At 44.7% G+C, this 21338-nt stretch overlaps 1 protein-coding gene, 1 non-coding gene and 1 pseudogene across 2 annotated transcripts in view; 2 read left to right on the top strand and 1 right to left on the bottom strand.

Moving 5' to 3' along the window:
• The window catches only part of LOC116476836 (coiled-coil domain-containing protein 162-like), a 61206-nt gene extending 46715 nt beyond the window's left edge, over positions 1-14491 (bottom strand). Inside the window, 4 exon segments of the mRNA XM_032167196.1 lie at positions 3446-3599; positions 8577-8715; positions 13232-13397; positions 14468-14491. Coding sequence (XP_032023087.1) covers positions 3446-3599; positions 8577-8715; positions 13232-13397; positions 14468-14491 — 483 coding nt within the window.
• A 2948-nt stretch (positions 14492-17439) lies between these two features.
• On the top strand, positions 17440-17541 carry LOC116477775 (small nucleolar RNA U13). Its single transcript, XR_004250638.1, has one exon. It is a non-coding gene; the product is annotated as a small nucleolar RNA U13 (small nucleolar RNA).
• Positions 17542-18241: 700 nt separating this feature from the next.
• On the top strand, positions 18242-20469 carry LOC116476828 (patched domain-containing protein 3-like; annotated as a pseudogene).
• Positions 20470-21338: the final 869 nt, after the last annotated feature.

The raw sequence follows: 21338 nt of genomic DNA, 5'->3' as shown, positions 1-21338 counted from the left end.
TGCTTCAAAGAGAATAAAATACCTAGGAATCCAACTTACAAGGGATGTGAAGGACCTCTTCAAGGAGAACTACAAACCACTGCTCAATGAAATCAAAGAGGATACAAACAAATGGAAGAACATTCCATGCTCATGGGTTGGAAGAATCAATATCGTGAAAATGGCCATACTGCCCAAGGTAATTTATAGATTCAATGTCATCCCCATCAAGCTACCAATGACTTTCTTCACAGAATTGGAAAAAACTACTTTAAAGTTCATATGGAACCAAAAAAGAGCCCGCATCGCCAAGCCAATCCTAAGCCAAAAGAACAAAGCTGGAGGCATCACGCTACCTGACTTTAAACTATACTACAAGGCTACAGTAACCAAAACAGCATGGTACTGGTACCACAACAGAGACATAGATCAATGGAACAGAACAGAGCCCTCAGAAATGATGCCGCATAGCTACAACTATCTGATCTTTGACAAACCTGACAAAAACAAGAAATGGGGAAAGGATTCCCTATTTAATAAATGGTGCTGGGAAAACTGGCTAGCAATATGTAGAAAGCTGCAACTGGATCCCTTCCTTACACCTTATACAAAAATTAATTCAAGATGGATTAAGGACTTATATGTTAGACCTAAAACCATTAAAATCCTACAAGAAAACCTAGGCAATACCATTCAGGACATAGGCGTGGGCAAGGACTTCATGTCTAAAACACCAAAAGCAATGGCAACAAAAGCCAAAATTGACAAATGGGATCTCATTAAACTAAACAGCTTCTGCACAGCAAAAGAAACTATCATCAGAGTGAACAGGCAACCTACAGAATGGGAGAAAATTTTTGCAACCTACTCATCTGACAAAGGGCTAATATCCAGAATCTACAATGAACTCAAACAAATTTACAAGAAAAAAACAAACAACCCCATCAAAAAGTGGGCAGAGGACATGAACAGACACTTCTCAAAAGAAGACATTTATGCAGCCGAAAAACACATGAAGAAATGCTCATCATCACTGGCCATCAGAGAAATGCAAATCAAAACCACAGTGAGATACCATCTTACACCAGTTAGAATGGCCATCATTAAAAAATCAGGAAACAACAGGTGCTGGAGAGGATGTGGAGAAATAGGAACACTTTTACACTGTTGGTGGGACTGTAAACTAGTTCAACCATTGTGGAAGTCAGTGTGGCGATTCCTCAGGGATCTCGAACTAGAAATACCATTTGACCCAGCCATCCCATTACTGGGTATATACCCAAAGGACTATAAATCATGCTGCTATAAAGACACATGCACACGTATGTTTATTGCGGCACTATTCACAATAGCAAAGAGTTGGAACCAACCCAAATGTCCAACAACGATAGACTGGATTAAGAAAATGTGGCACATATACACCATGGAATACTATGCAGCCATAAAAAATGATGAGTTCGTGTCCTTTGTAGGGACATGGATGAAACTGGAAAACATCATTCTCAGTAAACTATCTCAAGGACAAAAAACCAAACACCGCATGTTCTCACTCATAGGTGGGAATTGAACAATGAGAACTCATGGACACAGGAAGGGGAACATCACACTCCGGGGACTGTTGTGGGGTGGGGGGAGGGGGGAGGGACAGCATTAGGAGATACACCTAATGCTAAAGGACGAGTTAATGGGTGCAGGAAATCAACATGGCACATGGATACATATGTAACAAACCTGCACATTGTGCACATGTACCCTAAAACCCTGAAGTATAATAAAAAAAAAAAAAAAAAAAAAAAAAAAAAAAAAAAAAAAAAAAAAAAAGATTTCAGTGTAACTAATCAGCACCAGTGTTCAGAAGTTCCAGAGCAGTATAACACCAATGGGACATATTTAAAATCAATAAAAATAAATTTACTCAAATGCTGTCAATATCAGGAACCTTAAAAAGTTGTCCTTCATCACTATTGTGCTCCAATTCTAGGCAACAACTCAAGACCAGTACCACAAATTATTACATGTGAGTCTCTGGCTCCTCCATATCACTAACCAACAGCTAAGGCATCCTCTGTCCCTTGTGACACCATGTGCAGCCCTGGAACCAGTGGGCCTGCCTATCTGACTCCATTCTATACTTCCAGACCTAATTCTGGTTTTAGTCAAGTCCTGGAGTTGGAGTTGATTCTGACAGCAAGGAGCCGGGACTCCTGTTTCCACCTAATCCCAGGCAACACCCAAAGGAAGCAAGAGCAGATCCAATGGTCACGGTCCAACCCTGTCTTCTGGGTCTAAATGAGGGCCAAGGCTTGGGCCAAAAGTCACTGTCTTGCAGCCACTGAAGGTAGAAATGTGGGACTTGCTTGAGGTTGATGTTGGTGTCCCTTGGCTTAGCATTATAAGATCAGAATATTAAACTGGAAATTTTGGAGTCAAAAGACCAGGGATTGTGAGGTAGTTTGAAAGAGATATCCACTAGTTCTTTGATACTCCTCCTGTAAAGAGGTGGAGCTTACTTCCCCTCCCCTTGAATGTCTGCTGGACTTAGTCACTCACTTCCAGTGAAAAGAATATGACAGAAGTGATGGAGAGTCACTTCTGAAATCTGGTAATAAAAACACTGTGACTTCCATCTTGGGTTCTCTCTTGGACTGTTTGTGCTGGGGGAAGCCATCTGCTGTGTTGCGAGGAAGCTCTGTGGAGAAGCCCATGTGAATAAGCCTGGAAGTGGATCTTCTGGTGCCCACCAGCAGCCATAGGAGTGAGCTTGGAGGCAGGTTGTCCTCCAGTCGAGCCTTGAGATGATTACAGCCCTGGCCAACATCTTGACTCATGAGAGACCCTGAGCCAGAACTATCCACCTGAGCTGCTCCCAGATTCCTGATCCTCAGAAACTATGTTAGATAATGAATGTCTATTGTTTTAATCTGCCAAACTTTAGGGTAAATCATTGTGCAGCAATAAGTAACTAATACAGCTTGCAACCCGGTGCTGCCATGATTCTGGAATAGTCTGATCTCTGGCCTTCCTGAATCTTGAACTCTTTGGTTGTAGAAGGTGGGTAATATTGTTCCTGCCTAGGAGCAACAACAGTTGCTAGGATTACCTTCAATAACAGGTGCTATAACCAGGGCTATTGAAAACCCAGCTACTAACGTCATTTATGTATTGCAATTGCTATCATGACTATTTATTAAGTGGAGAAGATTGTTTGTTTTGCTATCAACTGTGAACAGACAAGCTGTTGCCCTGATCAGCCTGTTGAGTGTTTGGAGACAAAGACCCTGACTGGGAATCACAGCCGGCCCTGGGGCCCAGACTCTTCCACTGTTCAAGTGAAGCAGAGCCAGTGAAGACAGAGGGCATTAAAGTCTTGAAAGCCCCTGCAGAATCTAAACCAAATGGAAACAACTGACTAAATTCCCTACACACCGCATACCATTTACAGTATAAAAATACATCTGAAAGACACCTGGAGGCTCCGTGGATCCAGTGGCTGGGGCAGGCTGAGCTGCTAGGCAAAAATGCTCCTCCTGAGAGAGTTGCTCAGTGCTGGTAGCCCATGGCACATGCCGTCTGTGACAGACTGGCAGGCAGGAACATTTCCAGCTGCCAAAAATGTTCTTCTACCAAAATATGGGGGGACATTTCATTAAAAGCAGTTACTTACACTTCTAAAGTTCAAAACTTTCCTCAAAGTTAGAGAAGCAAAAAAACATTTTGAGATATTAACAGGTTCCTTCTTCAGCCACATCAACCCCCGTGCCCCTTGCCCTCAACTTTCACAGTTCGTAGCCCTCACGGGGAGGGTTGGCATACTCTCGACTAGCAGTGTCTGCCAGAACAGTCTGCAATGGTGGAAATGTCCTATATTTGCACTGTCCAACAGAGTAGCCTTTGGCCACGTGTGGCAGTTGTACACTTGAAATGTGACTGCTGTGACTGAGGGAATGAATTTTTAATTTTCTTTTTCTTCTTTTTCTTTTTTTAAAGGCTAATCAAGTGAAGCAGTGTGAGTGGAGAAAGAATAAAGCAACCTGTAACTGGTTGTGATCAATTAGTTGTAAACATGACTGCACTCAGACCAGCCTGAATTTTTAATTTTCTTTCATTTAAATTAATAATTTTAATTAAAGTAAATTAAATAGCCACATGTGGCTACTGAACTGAATAGTGCAGCTGTAGCTCTAGAAAAAAGCTGTCAATTGTTTATTGAATGAATTAAGACCAACAGCTGAGACAATAGTTCTTTATAAAAACTAAATTTTAAATTTTAAGCCTCCTTGGGGTTTGAAGGAGAAAAGTTCTTGTTTGGTTTTAAACAAAACGTGGCTTTGTATATCAAGAACCACAAACCCTGAAGACTGGAGCATGAAATTTATACCATAAGTCAGAGAGAAGGAAGTATGCATGATAAATTAGAATGATTTTTCTTGCCTAAAAGGAAATAACAGTTAAACAAAGAAAGACTATTTCTAGAGCTTAGTTCTAGTGGATGCCTAAGGAAGGATGCTGGATAAGTTGGAGGATGGTATCCCAGAGCAGAAGGTCCCTTTTGCTTGGATTCTCTGTGAGGTGGCCTCCCAGGAAGACTAGCAGCCCCTCAAAGTGGGGAGAAAGACCCCCACACGTGGGTATCCAGAGGGGTACTGAACAGCAGGCTAACCAGAAGAGGCCAGCTCACCCACAGCAGAGATAAGGGAAGTAGCTGTGTCTTCCCAACTGCCAGGAAGATTTGAAAGCACTGCCAGAAACTTAGATCACCTCTGAGAGGATGGAAGAACGAGAAGAGTGTCTTGTGAGCCCTAAACTTAAGGTCCAAAATTTGTGCTGCCTTGACTTCTGGCAAAATCGGGAGGCCTCAAATAGCTTAGCCACAAGGTCCCCCGCTCCCCACTCTGCTCCCACAGATAAGGTCTCCAGGTTTAACGACCCTCCTTATCAAAGGAACCAGGTGCAATTCCTGCTTATCCCTGAGCAGCGGTTTCAGTTCCCTGCCAGACCACAGCATTATTCAAATCAATCACCCCTTCCTGTGTGAAGCATGGAACATCACACTCTCCTGATATTACAAAACCTGCCTCCCACAGCCCTTGCTTGTTCACTCTGTTCCCAAGTGGCCCTATGTGGAGGGGGGCAGTGTCCTCTTAAACCTGGGAGGCAGAGGTTGCAGTGAGCTGAGGTCATGCCACTGCACTCTAGCCTGGGAGACAGAGTGAGACTCTGTCTCAAAAACAAAAACAAAAATGAAGAGAAAAGCAACAAATATTCAAGGAATGAGAGGCTGGTGTTGCTTTCTTTAGAAATTCCTTGATGTACTCCTAAAGCAGGCTTGCTGCAGGAAGGATTGTATTAACAGGATATCTCTTCAGCTTTCTCCTTTTTACCCTAATCACCCTGAACATCAACAATACATTCAGACTAGAGGCATGTTTCATGATATATATATATATATATACGGACTCTTTAGAGATCGGAATTTTTTTTGAGACGGAGTCTGGCTCTGTCGCCCGGGCTGGAGTGCAGTGGCGCGATCTCGGCTCATTGCAAGCTCCGCCTCCCGGGTTCACGTCATTCTCCTGCCTCAGCCTCTCCGAGTAGCTGGGACTACAGGCGCCCGCCACCACGCCCGGCTAATTTTTTTTTTGTATTTTTAGTAGAGACGGGGTCTCGATCTCCTGACCTCGTGATCCGCCCGCCTCCGCCTCCCAAAGTGCTGGGATTACAAGCGTGAGCCACCGTGCCCGGCCATGCTATATATTTTATACTGTGCTGTAGAGTACCTTTGAGGGACTTCTTTGCTTCCTTCTACCCCTAAAGTGCAAACGAATTGTATTCTTTAAATCAGGGGATAAAAAACTAAACTTTTTTTTTTTTTTTCGAGACGGAGTTTCACTCTTTAGCCCAGGCTGGAGTACAGTGGTGAGATCTCAGCTCACTGCAAGCTCTGCCTCCCGGGTTCATGCCATTCTCCTGCCTCAGCCTCCCGAGTAGCTGGGACTACAGGCGCCCGCCACCATGCCTGGCTAAAATTTTTTTTTTTTGTATTTTTAGTAGAGACAGGGTTTCACCGTGTCAGCCAGGATGGTCTCCATCTCCTGACCTCGTGATCCACCCACCTCAGCCTCCCAGAGTGCTGGGATTACAGGCTTGAGCCACCGCACCCAGCTTAAACTTTTTCTTAAAGGACCAGATAGTAAATATTTTCATCTTTGCAGACCCTACGGACTCTGTGGCAACTATTCAGCTCCGTGGTTGTAGTGTGAAAGCGGTGACAATCCGTAAGTGAATGGGCATGACTGTGTTCCAACAATGTTTCATTTACGGACGTGGAAATATGAACTCCATAGCATTTTCATGGGTCGCAAAATACTATTCTTTTACATATTTTTTTTCAACCATTTAAAGATGGGAAGGCCATCCTTAGCCCACAGACCATACAAAAATCGGCAGAGACCTCCAGCAGTAGTTTGCCAACTCCTGACTTAAATAGATGAGATTGGATAGAACTGCTTTGTCACCCAAGCATTTATCTTCAATGCGAATGATTAATTCACCTAGCATTAAAGATAACTCAATCCTTGGGCATTTCTTGAATTGGCTAATCAATAACTCCTGCAGGTTGGTGGACATGTCCAGAGATGAATACTGGGCCCTGGTCAGTGTGATCCAACCCTTCGGAGGACAGCTATCAATTTCCATCAGCCCTTTGGCTAGTAGAGGGGGGTTGAGACGGGCAGAGTGAAATGTTTTGTGCCTAGAAACATGCACATAGCCAGTACCCAAGATGATCTATGCCACAGGGAAGCAGGAGCCAAATTTTCAGCGACTTTACAGGGCTGTCCTGTCATCCCTGAGCCACATCCTTCCTCCTCCTACACCCCACCCTCATCTGTGAAGCATGCTGCCCTCGTTCCAGGTAAGAGTTCAGTTTTTCCTTTGCAAATTCTGGAGAAGCCTTCAGCTTACATGGGCAGAAAATTCCTGGGGTAAACAGTCAGATTTGCTCAGTCTTGGTGAGCTCTAGGAAGGGTCAAGGAACTGTCCCAAGCTTCCTATCTCTTTCCATTCTCTAAGGACTTTCCCTTGTTTACAGGTTCAGCACTAAGTAAAACAATCAAGAGGGATGACATTTATCTTTTAGCTTCTCTTTTTCTCCTGCCTCTTGCCTTTTCTTCAGCATCCTCTTCTCTGTCCACGCTGCTGCTTGGTCTCCATCATAGATCTCGGGTTTTGGAGTCAAACACACCTAGGTTCTAATTCTAGTCTGTCACTTACTAGCTGTATAATTCCAAACACACACAACCTGAACAGCTCTGAGGAAAAAAGGCTGGAGAAATGTAACCAGTGGAGGACACAGTGGGGTGAACCATCTGGGTGATTCTCTCCAGAGGGTCACAGAAAAGTACATAAAACCAGAAATAGGACACAGTGTCCTCCATTTCTGTAGACCGAGTGTGAGGACAAAGAAAGCACTGGCAAAGCAATTCCAGGGGATTTCCTGGAAGCAGAGTGGTTCCCCTGGGAGAGCAGTACCAAACCGAATCCTTCGTAGCTGAAATCGAAAAAGGACTTTTCTTCACCAGTTTGTAAAATCCTCGCAAATTCTGACCTTGGGCTTTCAGAGCCCAGAGGACTAACAAATGGCCATCCTGATAATTGTCTGAGGCTTTACATCTTACCTGCTTGACTAAGCTACAGCTCAGGAAGCTATTTGTCAATATAAAGAAAACAAATTAGCCTGATTTTTGTCCTGCTGAATTTACATTCTAAATCCAAGAGTCCTCTGATGTCAGAGTAAAGAAGATTGAGAGTAGAAAAAGAACAAGACAGTTCAGTGCAACCCCCACCTTGTCATTCTCCATGGATGCCCACAAGTGCAGTGGAAAGCAGCTGCAACCTACAGGTAAGAGCACAGACAGCCCTCTGAGGCCCTCTCAGTGGCTAAATACTCACACCGGGAGCTAACCCAAAAAAGTTAATTTTGACAATTAAAAAATAAGCAGAGACCTTTAGGGCTAACCCTCCTTCCCTCTCATACAAAACTTATTTATACTGGAAACATTATGTGTCTTAATCCAAGCTAATTTTCCCATCAGCGTCATGATTAATTAACCAAATGAAACATTCCTTTTGTATGTGGAATACTTAACACAATGGTACCTACAAGGCTAGAGGTAGATGGATTTACTTATAAATTTAACGCTGGTAGCCAATTCCATTAGCTTGAGAGGTACAGTAAAAATTCTGTCTTTTTGAAAGGTAAACAAATGTTGAAAAAATAACCTAATCATCTTTAGAAGTATAAAAATGTTATTCCCAGTAGAACCCCCTGTACATTGAAAGCAGCAATCATTATATGAACTGTTCTGAGATTACATTTGCTAAAATCAAGAGTGTTATTAGCCAACAAGAACATATTCTCACAGACAGCCTTTGCGGCAGGTCGTGTTTGGTAGCCATGGCGTTCTGGATCTGCTTGTGCCCATGACTATTTTAAGCTCATTATCTAACCTTGCCAAGAGTGGCCTCCCTAGATGGTCACTCAGCAAACACCTCTGCTGCAGAATTTACCAGAACAGGATTAGTGCTCCAGCCCTTACGGGATGAGATGCCTTACTGCAGCATCAAACTGCAAAAACATAACCTCCCTCCAGAGGAGGAGTGCCTGGGCCACCCGGGTAGGGTCTTGGGGGCTCTGGAGGCTGTCAATCATGTTCTGCAGCTCTTGAAGCTCAGACCCTAGAAGATGGACAATATTTTAGTCTGAGAGTGTGAAATATAGGCTACTATAGCTAAACCAGTAAACCAACATTTTGTCCCATACTTGTCACCTAATCAGACTTCCCTTGTTTTGTTTGTGGGTATACTAATTATACGTTTTGCAAGACCAGCAAAGCCTTATGCTGTAGAATCAAAGGTCTGATTTATGTCTCCTTCCTTCCTCAGGAAGATAAAAATTTGCTTTGCTTTTCAGTACAATAAGAACAGGCCATGGAAAGAAAGTTTTAAAATTTATAAGGCTATGGTCTTGAAACAGAACAAAAAGGAGAAATGACAGGAATGGGAAAGTCTAGTCCTCAGTATATCTGTTAGGCACTTGAAACGATCAGAGATTATGAATCAGCACTCATCTCTTATTGCCATGCTATATCCAAATCAGCCCTCCCTGTCACTGGCTCATGGATTAAAGAAGACTCAAGACCATCTAAAGCAAGTAAAAAACACATGTGCATATATGTATATATAAAGATATGCACACATATGCATACATACACGTGTGTATACATATGCATACATATCCTTCTAGGAGATTCTAGTCATTTTAGGAGTAAATGTGAGGGATCCATATTTGCCTTATTTCTTAGACCCTTACTGCAAGAGTAGGCTACATATACATAAATCTGTATTCATTTTGGGTGAAAATCTAACTTAGGGGCCCTGTGGGGCACTCAGTGCTGGGATGTGGAACCCAGCCTGAGTCTGGATGACCATCCTAGCATCTAGGTATGTATATCCTAGTTATTGGCATAGAAAAGGAGCTAGTCAGAACAGGCTAGCACAGTGGAAAGTGATGAGCCCTTGGGGAACACGCTTGGGCTCACACTTACAGGGCTACCAGAATTTCAGCTGGTCTGAAATATCCCTGTGAACATAGTGATTGTTTTCTACCCTGAGAGGACATCCCTGTTATCAGGATTGTGAAAACTGATCACAATGCCTTGACATGCAGTCCAAGGCAGGAGTGAGACAGGAAGCCCACAGGGCATTTCTGGAGATGCTCTATCTTGACAGCTGGTCCACATGCAAGCAGCCTTCTTTCCTCCCTAGCCCAGTACTGGGCTCCAGCATCTACCGACTGAGAAAGCAGAGAGTTGTGGGAGGGGGAAGCAGTCCATGAGAGCTTGATCAGGCAGATCCAGGGCTGAGGATGGTTGCTAACATGTGCTTTTGGCTTTAAGAACAGATGAGCAGTCCAGATTTCATATCCATTTGCTGTTTTATACAATAAAAAATGTGTTTTATTTTTGTTTCCAGCCCCAAATAATTGAGTGCAATCAGCAAACTTTTTATGACTCCTCTAAATCTGATAGTTCTATTGGGCTGAAGAGTTCACCAGAAAAAGAGTAATATTAGAGTGAATTGTACAAGAACTTTTGTGGTGGTGGGAGGGAGGTGGTCAGAGAGCCTCATTTGTTCAAGGCCTAGTGTGTTCGGTCTAAAAGTAATATACTCTATCAGGCTACGCAGTAACCAGGGGAAAATGTACTAATCCTCTGCAACGACAATGAAAAAAGGAGAATATAAAATTACACATACCCTATGGTTAAAGCTCTGTAAAATGTAAATATGGAATATATTCGGGCAGGGGCTAGAAGGGAGTAAAGACAAATAAAATTATTTCACTTGTTAGAGTGGCTGGCTTACAGGTGATTTTTTTTTCTGTTATTTCCATCGTTTATATATTACTGGCATGTGATCGCTTCCCATCAAAATTGTTGTATGTTGATATGTAGTATTATCATTAAAATACAGATGTGGAGGCAGGACTGCCTTTCCTTTGTTATTTTACTGATCTTTAAATCCTCATTCTGACTTTCCTTCCTTTGTGGAGTCAAGAGGCTTGGTGGGAGGGGAGGTGGCAGGACAAGCAGCCTGGCGGTGTGGACAGGGCAGAGGGTTGTTGCCGGCAGCGATGGTGGTGAGGCTGGGGTGAACCCTGTGCCAGGAAACATCAGGAAAGGAGCCTTTGCTCATGTCTTTCCCAGGAGGGTCCCGTTTGGGAAGTCAGAGAAGACAGACAGCCAGACAGCCAGAGAGAGAGGGAGAGAGAGAGGAGTCACAGTGGCCTGTCTCTGCATGAAGACTCAGAGCTCGTACACTTCATTCCTTGTTTGTCTTGAGAGTTCCTGAAACCCTAAGTTCAGTGTGAAGTATTTGGGCTTTAATTGGCCTCCTTATCCTTTGCAAAGGAAGTCACAGTGTAAACGTCCACATTCTGATTACATCCTCTGCTTCACTTGGACTTCAAAGGCAGTTACTGGCTTTCAGGGAAGGAGAGAATTGGCTGCATCCACAGAGCTGGTCCACAATGTCTAAGAGCTGTTTTCTTCAGTCAAGGGGAGGACTAAAAGCTGAAATCTTGAGTTTCCCTCAAGATTTGTTTTAAAAATACTTTAAAGCATACAAGTCCACAAAAGTAATTTGAACTAACTAAAAATTAGAACTGACAATTTAGAACGAACTCTAAATTGTTCTGAGATAGCTTAAAGGAACAGACTCTCATTTCATCTTTTCTCTTAGTTCTTCTTGCCTCCTCTGGGAAATAGGCCAGGAACTAAGCAGCCTAGTCTTTTTAAAAAGATTATCTTGGAGGGGATTTTTTTTTTTAAGTTTGCTCTTTATTTTGAGCAAAGCAGAGTATGCAAAACTGTACATTCTCCCTGGAGCACAAATGTGCAACATGACAATGTGTGCCTCCCTGCATGCTTCAGAAAGCCTGGGCCGCACATATCTCAATGGTTTCTGGGTTCACAATGCAGAAATGGCAAGAAAACAATTCCTTCTTCCTGAATTCTAGGTCCTCAACTTGGCCTCATTTCCCATTGTTCCTCAGAGCCATACTCATGGGTTCGCTCACAGGTAGGTTCACTTCTCTGGACTGGCCACGTGCAGTTCTGCCTGCTGCTTTCACCAGTGTCCTTTTCTTATGTTGCTAGAACTGTCCCTCCTATTTTCTACATTGATCCAAGTCCACTCCTGTCCAGTCTGGAAAGCACTCCAGATCACCTCCCTGCAGGTTTTGCCTGGGGGCACCCTTTACTCCCAGCTGCTATAGGACTTCCTAAGTAGTGACTTCACCATGAAACATGGCTCTGGCTCTCTCGGCTTTTATCTCATCTCCATGTAACACCTGCCTCCCTATCTCAATGGCAGGCAGGACATTTCTCTTGGCCACACTTCTTCTTCCTGTGCCTTAGCTAAAGCTCAGCCCCCACACCCTCCTGACATCCAATAGCTCCCCTAAGAGTGTCTTAGCTTATTTTCTGAGTAAGCCCTACTTACAACAGTCCCCAAACTAGTAAAAGGAAAGGACCTAAGAGTGCTTTGGAGCTTCTCTAATCGGATGCTTATGTTGAAGACTTGTGAGTCACTCTGAGAGCTCATTAGTCTGCAACAATTCTGTGCCTTCTGCGGAGGCGGCACCACTACCACTTTCTCTTCATCCTGCCACGCCTAGACACAGGCATTATCCTCCTCCCAGATCAGCATTCATGCCCTTCCCTATGTCCACATCTAAATGTTTACAGAGCCCTTCAGTGTTCCTTAGCACAAGCAAATATACCTGCCACCAGCTCCAAGGTCTCCCACAAATGTATTTCCTTTATGCACCAACCAGCCACAGGGGAATATCCTCAGATTCTCTGACATTTGTTTTAAGAGCAATTAGGTTTAAATAGGCATGCTGCCTCATTTCTTAGGCTCTTCCTGTTCTTTAAAATCCCTGGCTACTACAGTATTTTGCTATTAATTTATATTTACATGACCAGTGACATTATTTGGATGGTAGTCACATTATTAAGGCAAGATTACTTTCCCTGATTCTGATAATTGTAGCTTAGTAAACATTTTAGTGTCTTTAATTCACCTCATGTGTTTGTCTTATAATATAACCTGTGCTGATGAGCGCTTGACGTATAAAACTAAAGCCTCAATCATTCTTACCACAAAGACTTTTAGGTCATTGATAGCTACCCAAGGGCTGTTTACAAGCTTCTTAATAGACAGTGATTGGCTCTGGCCTTGCCATGTGAGTTTATGAAGGCCAGGAAGGAAACGGGAATGAAACAAAACTAATATTTAATGGGGGCTTATATATCCTAGAATTTTTACATAAATTTCAATCCACAGAACATCTTTATGAGACAGATACTATCACCCCATTTTATAGATGGACAAGAGAGACCCAGAGAGTAAAGTACCCAGCTTTCAGTAACCAAGTGGCAGAGGCAGAGTAAGAACCAGGCCTCCCAACTCCCAACTTGGTGCACTTTGTGGTATAGCCCATGAATGCAGAATCAAGCAGATAGCTGTGCAGTGTGGAGACAGTCTATAAGACAGTTTGGACTTTTCCTTTGCCCTTCTGATTGCTGTCATTTATGAGAGTATATTGTAGTTCTGCCTTTCCAAGTATTAAGAGCTTTATAGAACTTCCAGTGAATATTGAAGGTGATTTGAATCACTTTTAATCACTCACCAATGCCCTCGGTTCCTCCCTAGTCACCTCTCAAAGGGTTGGGACTTAGAGGAAATTCAAAACATGCTGGACAGTTGCCAAACTTAGCAAAACTGACAAGGTAGGCCATGATATCATGCAGAGGAGCTATCAGCTGTAGAGTTTGCTTTAAGGCTTTAAAAGCTGCCTGTGGATAAAATTAATACAAGGAAATACGTTTTAGGAAGTTTCTAAGAGGCATATAAAAATATATGAACACTCAATGGGGATGATATCTTTAAACAAGAATATTTCAATAAACATTGTCACAGTATATACAGGATAATATCAGAGAAAGAACAATAAACCTATTCATGAACCAGGGTTACATGCCCTTGGACAAGGGAACTCCTGTGGGGGGTTAAAGCAATGTGTTTCTTTGTTTAAAGTCACTGAAGGCCATGAACACATCAAAATGTTTGTATGGCCATCAATGAATTACAAGGGTCACAAATCAATTCATAGAAGGAACTCATATTCAGACAACATTATCTTGAGAGAATACCTGTAAGCAAGGTATAGATATTTATCAACATTGTTTAAACCAACACATGACTGAAAATCAAACCGTGGATCTTATATATCAATGTCCAAGTGGAGTAAAAGTGAAAAATTATGATCTAACTGCAGAAGGCAGTATTTCCATATTTTTAAAAATAAAAATCTGAAACTTCTTCAGTGAAAGTAGGGGTAAGAAACCAAGGTTGCTAAATAAGATTTCACTTACAAAGAAAAATCAGAATATTCCCAAATGCCATTTTCAACATTGTATTTTATTTCTTTAGCAAATACATATGTTTTTGTGTTCCTGTGTTTTCTTTTTTTAAAAAATTGTTACCAACATTGCCCTTGATCAATAAGTGAGGTACACAGAGCACCCCTCAGAAAACAGTAACCCTAAGTTACAAGTGTGATCTCAACATCCCATTAGCTTCAGAGCATCAGTGGGGTTTTTTGGAAGGGTTGGAAGGAAATTGAAGATTAATAAGAAATGTCAGAGGCTTGAACTAGTGTTCATTAGTGACTAGGGAGAAAGAGAAATCAAAGCATAGTGAGACCCAAGACAAATTATAATAAAGCAGAAAAGGCTGCTGTGAAAAGATTTCAGTAGTTAGATGTCTGAATAAAAGAAGGGATGTTCTCTGGAATTGATATGTTTAACTGTGAGACAAAAATCAGCCAGTTTCCATTCTGGCACACATGCAAAAAAATACAAACCTTTTCTGGCAGAGTTTTGAACATAACCAGCACTTCAGAAGAATGGGGTATGAACCATAAATTGAGGAAGACTTTTCCATCCGCTGACAGCAAACACTGTGGCCGGGGCTGAAATCTTCTGCAAGTGTTAGAAAAAAGGACCCATAGCACACATTTCTCTCTAAACAAGAGGCATCATGAATGACCCTGTTGAATCACACCGCCCTCCGTCACACAGGCCTGTCACCATAGGCCCAGCATCCACGCCCCAGGGTAGCAGCCCTTTTCATGCCACTCCCAGGTGGCCAGTTTATAAATAACTCAACAGGAAGAAGAGCAGTTAGGCTGATTTTAGCCAGAGCTGTGTGGGGGAAGGAGTGGGGATGGAGGGAGGGAAAGACATGGTAAGAAAGGACAGAAAGGCCATGAATTAGATAGCCAGCACCACACTAGGTGGTACATATATTATGTCACTTAATTCATCTGGCAACCTCAGGATGGATCTATTTTCGTTCCTCTTTCACAGCTGAGGAAATTGATGCCCTGAGAGGTTATGGAAATCTACCCAGCTCCTGAAAGACAAAGTTAGAATTCAAATGCACATTTCTTTGGGAGGCCGAGGTGGGTGGATCACAAGGTTAGGAGATCAAGACCATCCTAGCTAACACGGTGAAACCCCATCTCTACTAAAAATACAAAAAATTAACCGAGTTTGGTGGCGGGCGCCTGTAGTCCCAGCGACTCAGGAGGCTGAGGCAGGAGAATGGCATGAACCTGGGAGGCAGAGCTTGCAGTGAGCGGAGATCGCGCCACTGCACTCCAGCCTGGGCGACAGAGCAAGACTCTGTATCAAAACAAACAAACAAAAAAGAGAATTCAAATGCACATCTATCTGTCCACCTGTAGAATCTGGGCTCCAGAACCAGGCTCTGTTTCTCTTGCCTTGCCATCACATTTCTTGCCAGGTTCTCCAGCTTCTGGTCTTCTTTTCCTTCTTTCTCCTCCTCCTCCAAATACCTTATTATTTCTTAATAAGGTTAGTCATCTCTTTGTTGCAGGTTTATATACAAACATATTGTCCATATATGTCTGGTTTAAGGATTCACACAAGCCCAGGTACTCACCACCTGGCCTGAGAAAAGGAATGTTGCCAGCACCCTTGAAGCCTGATGTGCACCTCCCTGGTGGCCCCCAGACAAACCACCATCCTGAATTTTACATTAATCAATGCCTTCTTTTTTTTTTTTTTGGTGGAAAATCCTTGGTGCATCTGTGCTACTGCAAATGACTGATTTGTGGGTTATTAGGTTGATTCTATATCTTGGTTGTTGTGAATAGTGCTACAATAAACATAAGTCTCAGGATTTTAATTAGTTAATTCTCAGCTCAGGAATAAAGTATGGTCTTAGTTTGGAGAATTGCCTTTCTTTTAGCAACCACAAAGTCAAACAATTCCTGTCCTGAAACAGATCAAAACCAGCATAATCCAGTCTCATCTCTATTATTCAGCTCACTGTGCTCATTCCTGCCCAGAGGTAACAATGAATATCAAAACTAAAAAGTTGCAGGGTCTGCATCTGGGCACATGGGCCTGCAAGCCACATGCTGGCAGGTGCTGCTAGCAGCAAGGACTGAACCAGTCCTTCCTTGGCCTCTGAGAAGCACATGTGTCCCTGGAGCCACTGGGCTCTCTACCAAGTGCTATCCTTTACTTCTTATCTGTTATTTCCTGCCATTTCCAGTCCTGCCTGCAGTGAGCAGCCATCGGCTGAGAAGAGCAGAGATGACTGCAGAAAGCTTTAGGTGCTCAGTACATGAAGCATAGCCTGGTTCTCAGCCCCACAAGGAGACTTGCCCCTGCCCCTTGTGGATGGCCTGCCAATTATCTGGCCTGGCAGTTCCCCAACCTGCTCAACACTGTCCCCTTTCATTCTCCTTCAGCTGACCACTTCTGGGCCACACCCAAGACTTTATTATCCTCTGAAACCATATCACCTCCAAAGTCTTAACTTTCCCAGCTCCATATTTTATTCCTCCAGTTTTCTGAGTCATCCACTCTCACTAAACTTCCCTTCCTTTATTCCCCCAAAATAGGTTCCTTGACATCATCCAGTCCTCTGGTCTCCCCTTCCATCTGTCAGCTCCTTTCTGACCTCCCTCCCTTCCCTACCCAGACTGGATCTCACAGTCAAGCATACGAACCACTCTCTCCCCAGCACCTTCAATTCTCTGCTGCTTTGTACTCACAACCCACCTACCTATCAAAGCCCCAGTTCTGGGTCCCTGCAAATACTCAGCTTGCTGTTTCTGATGGCATGCTGCTAAGCACAGCTGGAGGAAATCACACTGCTAATTATACTGATGGAAATGGTTTCCAGCCTGAGGTATGTCACCCCAGAACAATCCTTTTCCTTTCCTGTGATCAGCTCTTCTTGTTTCATAATTCCAAGCCTTCTTTAAGGCCCCCATACCAAATTCCTGCCAGCAGATCATGACATGGTCTGCTATTTCATGATCAAATTAAAGGCCACTGCTGGAACTCCCTCCCCTTCCTGATGGCCTATTTCCCCAACCCCCACCCCTAATACACACACACCCTCCCTTTCAACCAGGGTCAAAGTCAGAGGTGCACACCTTGGATATAAAATGAAGACAGCATTTGCCCTCCATGCTCCTACCTTCCAGAAGCAGCTGGGAACCATGACACTGTGGTAGCAGCATGGCTAATGGAAGCGTATGGCAGTGCAGAGGATGCCCAATAAGAAGCACCTGAGCCTTATTGGGAGGCTGGTGGAAGAAATTCACAGCTGAGGCTTCTGAGCTGTGATTTCTCATCTCCCTCCATATCCCTTTGTCCCAATGACATTGCCATCTTTTCCCCTCCATTAAAAAATTGTGGTAAAATATGCATAACACAAAATTTACCATTTTAGCCTTTTTTTATTTTTGTTTTTTTCAGAGCAGGAGTGGAAGTTTACTTAAAAGGCTTGAGGATTCTTTTGTAGTTCATGAGCCTGATGATTGGGTGTTCACACGTGTGTGAGATATGCTACTCTTGAACCTTGTTACAACGTCGTCACATTACCTATCTGACCTCAAACTGCTACTGGGTGAACTGCAAGAAAGGTAAAATCTGTCACTCAGGACACGTGGAATTTCTGCGCCGTTTATGTGTTGTGGGGAGAAACACCCAAATTCTCCCAATACATTGCAAGTCCCGTAGGACAGGCATGCATCTGATGGCCTTGAAGAAGTGTTCGTTGTATTTGCTGAACCCCCTGAGAGGCCAGGCACGCCACCAACACATCTCAGATTAGTTGAGCGACAGGGCCAACCACGTGCTCTCCACGCCGCCTCTGCTCCAGGCGCGCTCACACAGACTCCCCTATAATTTCTCCAGGAAGCCGTTGGATAGGGCAGAGGTGGCAGCTCTGCCAGCAGCTGCTTCTTCACCGGCAGTGCCGAGTGAGAACGCTGACTGTGCTTCCTGGAAATGGGCTTCAGCTCCTCTAAGGTCGTGGCACAGCTGGACCCCAAGACTGAGTCGCCGCCCAGGAAGCGGGACTGGGCAACGGGGCCGGGGTCTGGCCGGGGTCGGGGCCGGGGTCGGGGCCGGGGTCTGGCCGGGGTCAGAGCCAAAACCGGAGTCCGAGTCAGAGGGGAAGCCAGGGCCGGGGCCAGGCTCCAAGAGGCCGCAGGGGTCCCAGACAGAGCGTAGCTCGATGCCACAAGGTTCGGGGCCGGGGAGGTCCCGGAGTGGGATCAGGAACCGGAATCGCTACCGGGCGGGGCTTCATGGCAGCCCTCGGAGCGGCGACCGTCGCTGGGGCAGGGGCAGGGGCCACAGCCATCCCCGGCGTTGGAGGGGGACAATGCACCCCTGCCAGAGGTGGAAACCCTGGAGACCCCGTCTGCTGGTGCCACTGCCACACCGACTGCCTGGAGGCGCCGCTCTTCTTCCGGTGGCCGAGGTGGCAGGTGGACGCGCACCCCTGGATCTTCCTGCTGGCGCCCATGATGCTGACGGCCGCACTGGGCGCCAGCTTCCTTCACCTGCCCAAGGACGAAGAGGAAGATCTGGAGGAGCAGTGCACCCCGGTGGAGAGCCCGGCCAAGGCGGAGAGACGCTTTGTGCAGGGCTGTTTCACCACCAACGATTCCTACCGCCTCTCCACCTCCAGGAGGTGCACTCAGGCCAATTTCACCTGGATTCTGGTGGGCTCCCACAGCAACCCACTGCTGGAACCGGACATCTTTGCGAAGTCAGTAAATTGGACAGCACGGTGCAGGATCTACGTGTGGCACAGGGAAACGGAAGCCAGATCCAGTACGAGCAGGTGTGCGTGAGGTACAAGAGGCTCTGTGTGTCCCCCAACCCGTTCCTGGATGTCTGGCAAGTGGACAAAACGTTCGACCTGAGCTACAACCACAGTGAGCATCCCTCTGTCTGATCGGCTTCTTTGGAGGACACATCTTGGGATGTAACTGGCATAGGTAATGGGCCAGTTCCTCCTGCAGGCCAAAGCCATGTGGCTGCTGAACTGCCTGAAGAGCACCCTGAGGACAACGTGCAGAGCGAGATGGCTCACCCATTCCGTCAACCAATTTAGCAACATTAACAACAGTCTAGCCTTGAAGAAAATTGAGGTACCTGGTAGTTCAGGTTTACAGGGAGGTCAGGTGAATGTGGGAGGGATGAGGAAGACTTGCTCCGAGAACCCTAACAAAAGCACTGCATGACTACTTGATGGGGTCCTTGCCTCACAGCTGGGTTTGCTCTACTGTATTTGGTACTTAATCTGACTTTCTTTCTTTCTTTTTTTTTTTTTAAGGTGAATCTCGCTGTGTCACCAGGCTGCAGTGCAGTGGCACGATCTCGGCTCACTGCAAACTCTGCCTCCCAGGTTCAAGTGATTCTCCTGCCTCAGCCTCCCGAGTAGCTGGGATTACAGGTGCCCGCAACCATGCCCAGCTAATTTTTGCATTTTTAGTAGATACAGGGTTTCACCATGTTGGGCAGGCTGGTCTCGAACTCCTGACCTCAGGTGATCCGCCCACCTTGGCTTCCCAACGTGTTGAGATTACAGGCATGAGCCACCATGCCTGGCCAATCCAACTTTCTTAAATTAACACTGTTGGGGCCAGGCATGGTGGCTCACACCTGTAGTCCCAGCACTTTGGGAGGCCAAGGCAGGTGGATCACCTGAGGTCAGGAGTTCGAGACCAGCCTGGCTAACATGGTGAAACCCCGTTTCTACTAAAAATTTAAAAAAAAAATAGCCAGGCATGGTGGCTCATGCCTATAATCTCAGCTATTCCGGAGGCTGAGGCAGAAGAATTGCTTGAACCCAGGAGGTAGAGGTTGCAGTGAGCCAAGATCGCGCCATTGCACTCCAGCTTGGGCAACAAGAGCGAAACTCCATCTCAAAATAAATAAATAAGTAAATAAATAAATAAAACTGATGGATGCCAGAAATCATGAATCCTTGGTAACATTCAGGTCGATAACACAAATCTTGTGTCCACCACATGAGGCTGTTTAGTACAGACATTGATGTTTATGTTTGATTTAGGGGATTGGTTTCTAACTAAATTACAGTACTTTGAAATTCTATTTTTAGTTGAAGTTTTTGTTGGTTTTGGGAAGTCCCCAAAACTTGCTTGGAGCTCACTGAGTATATTTTTTGTGGCAGGTGGTCCACTTTACATTGCTTTCCAGACAGCTGGAATTTGAGGCAACTTCTATGACAGTGATCCCTTTGTTTCACCTGGCACACATTCTAATCATACAGTTTGCTAATCATATTATTGTTGCTGCAAGTTCTGGATTGAAAGTATCATCTGTGAGCCTCAAGAGGAGGCTGAACTGGCCCACCCCACTCTCATCGATGATGAGGATCTTCAGGGTGGTCAGCACATCCTCGTCCATCCTGACCCTGCTCGGCTCCGAGCCCAGCTATCCGCCCAGGGCCCACCTCTCAGCCATTTTAGCCATTTTTAAGTGTATAGCTCCATGGAACTGAGTACATTCACAGTGTTGTGCAACTATCGCTACCATCCATCTCCAGGACTTTTTTCGTCTTCCAAAACTGAAAGTTTGTGTCCATTAAACAATAATGGCACTGCTATCTTTTCATCCACCCAAGCCAGAGATTCTGAGTGACATCCTAGATTCCTCCGTCTCCCTCAGCTTCTTATTATATCCGCCATCTGGCCTAGCTGATTTCACCTTCTAAACATCTCTTGTCTGTACAATTTTAGTAGCTTCCTACATAATGTCACTGACAATCATCTTGCTCCACTTCTCCCAATGACCTGAAGGACAAACACAGACTTCTGGCTCTTTCCTCACCCTTCGATACATTCTGCTTCCCATTGCTGCCCTCACATACTCTGGATATGAGCACTGCACAAGTCCACATGCTGTCTCACACCTCTGTTCCTTTGCACATGTGATTCTCCCAGCTTAAGCTGAATTTCTTTTCCCTGTCTCCCTGGAGCACTAGTTGTCATTCAAGACCCAAGTTAAGCATCCCCTCTTCCCTGGAGCCTTTTTTGCTCCCCATCCCCATCAACCCAATCCTTCAGATAATACTGTTTCTTGGTGGGTGCTTTCATTAAACATTTATTTTACTTTATTCTTTATCACAGTGTATTGTAATTACCTATTTCCCGTTGCTGGGGAAGGACCAGCACTTGATACCAAGGCTGCTATATACTGTTGTTCAGGTTGTACCCTAAGGCAACAAGCGATGGCCAAGATCCAACCTGTACTTTACTTGCTAGAGGCTTTTCCCTGGGATGAGCCCACACCTGCCCAGAGGAAGGGGTGCTGCCTTCTAATTTGCACAAAGTAGCTGTATGGGATGACAGTGGCTCTACCTGTCACAAA

The sequence above is a fragment of the Hylobates moloch genome, unplaced genomic scaffold (genome assembly GCF_009828535.3).
Source record: "Hylobates moloch isolate HMO894 unplaced genomic scaffold, HMol_V3 SCAFFOLD_2, whole genome shotgun sequence".
In the NCBI taxonomy this organism is placed as follows: Eukaryota; Metazoa; Chordata; class Mammalia; order Primates; family Hylobatidae; genus Hylobates; species Hylobates moloch.
Note: the sequence above shows the minus strand (reverse complement) of the source record. Positions and strands in the feature narration are given on the sequence as shown.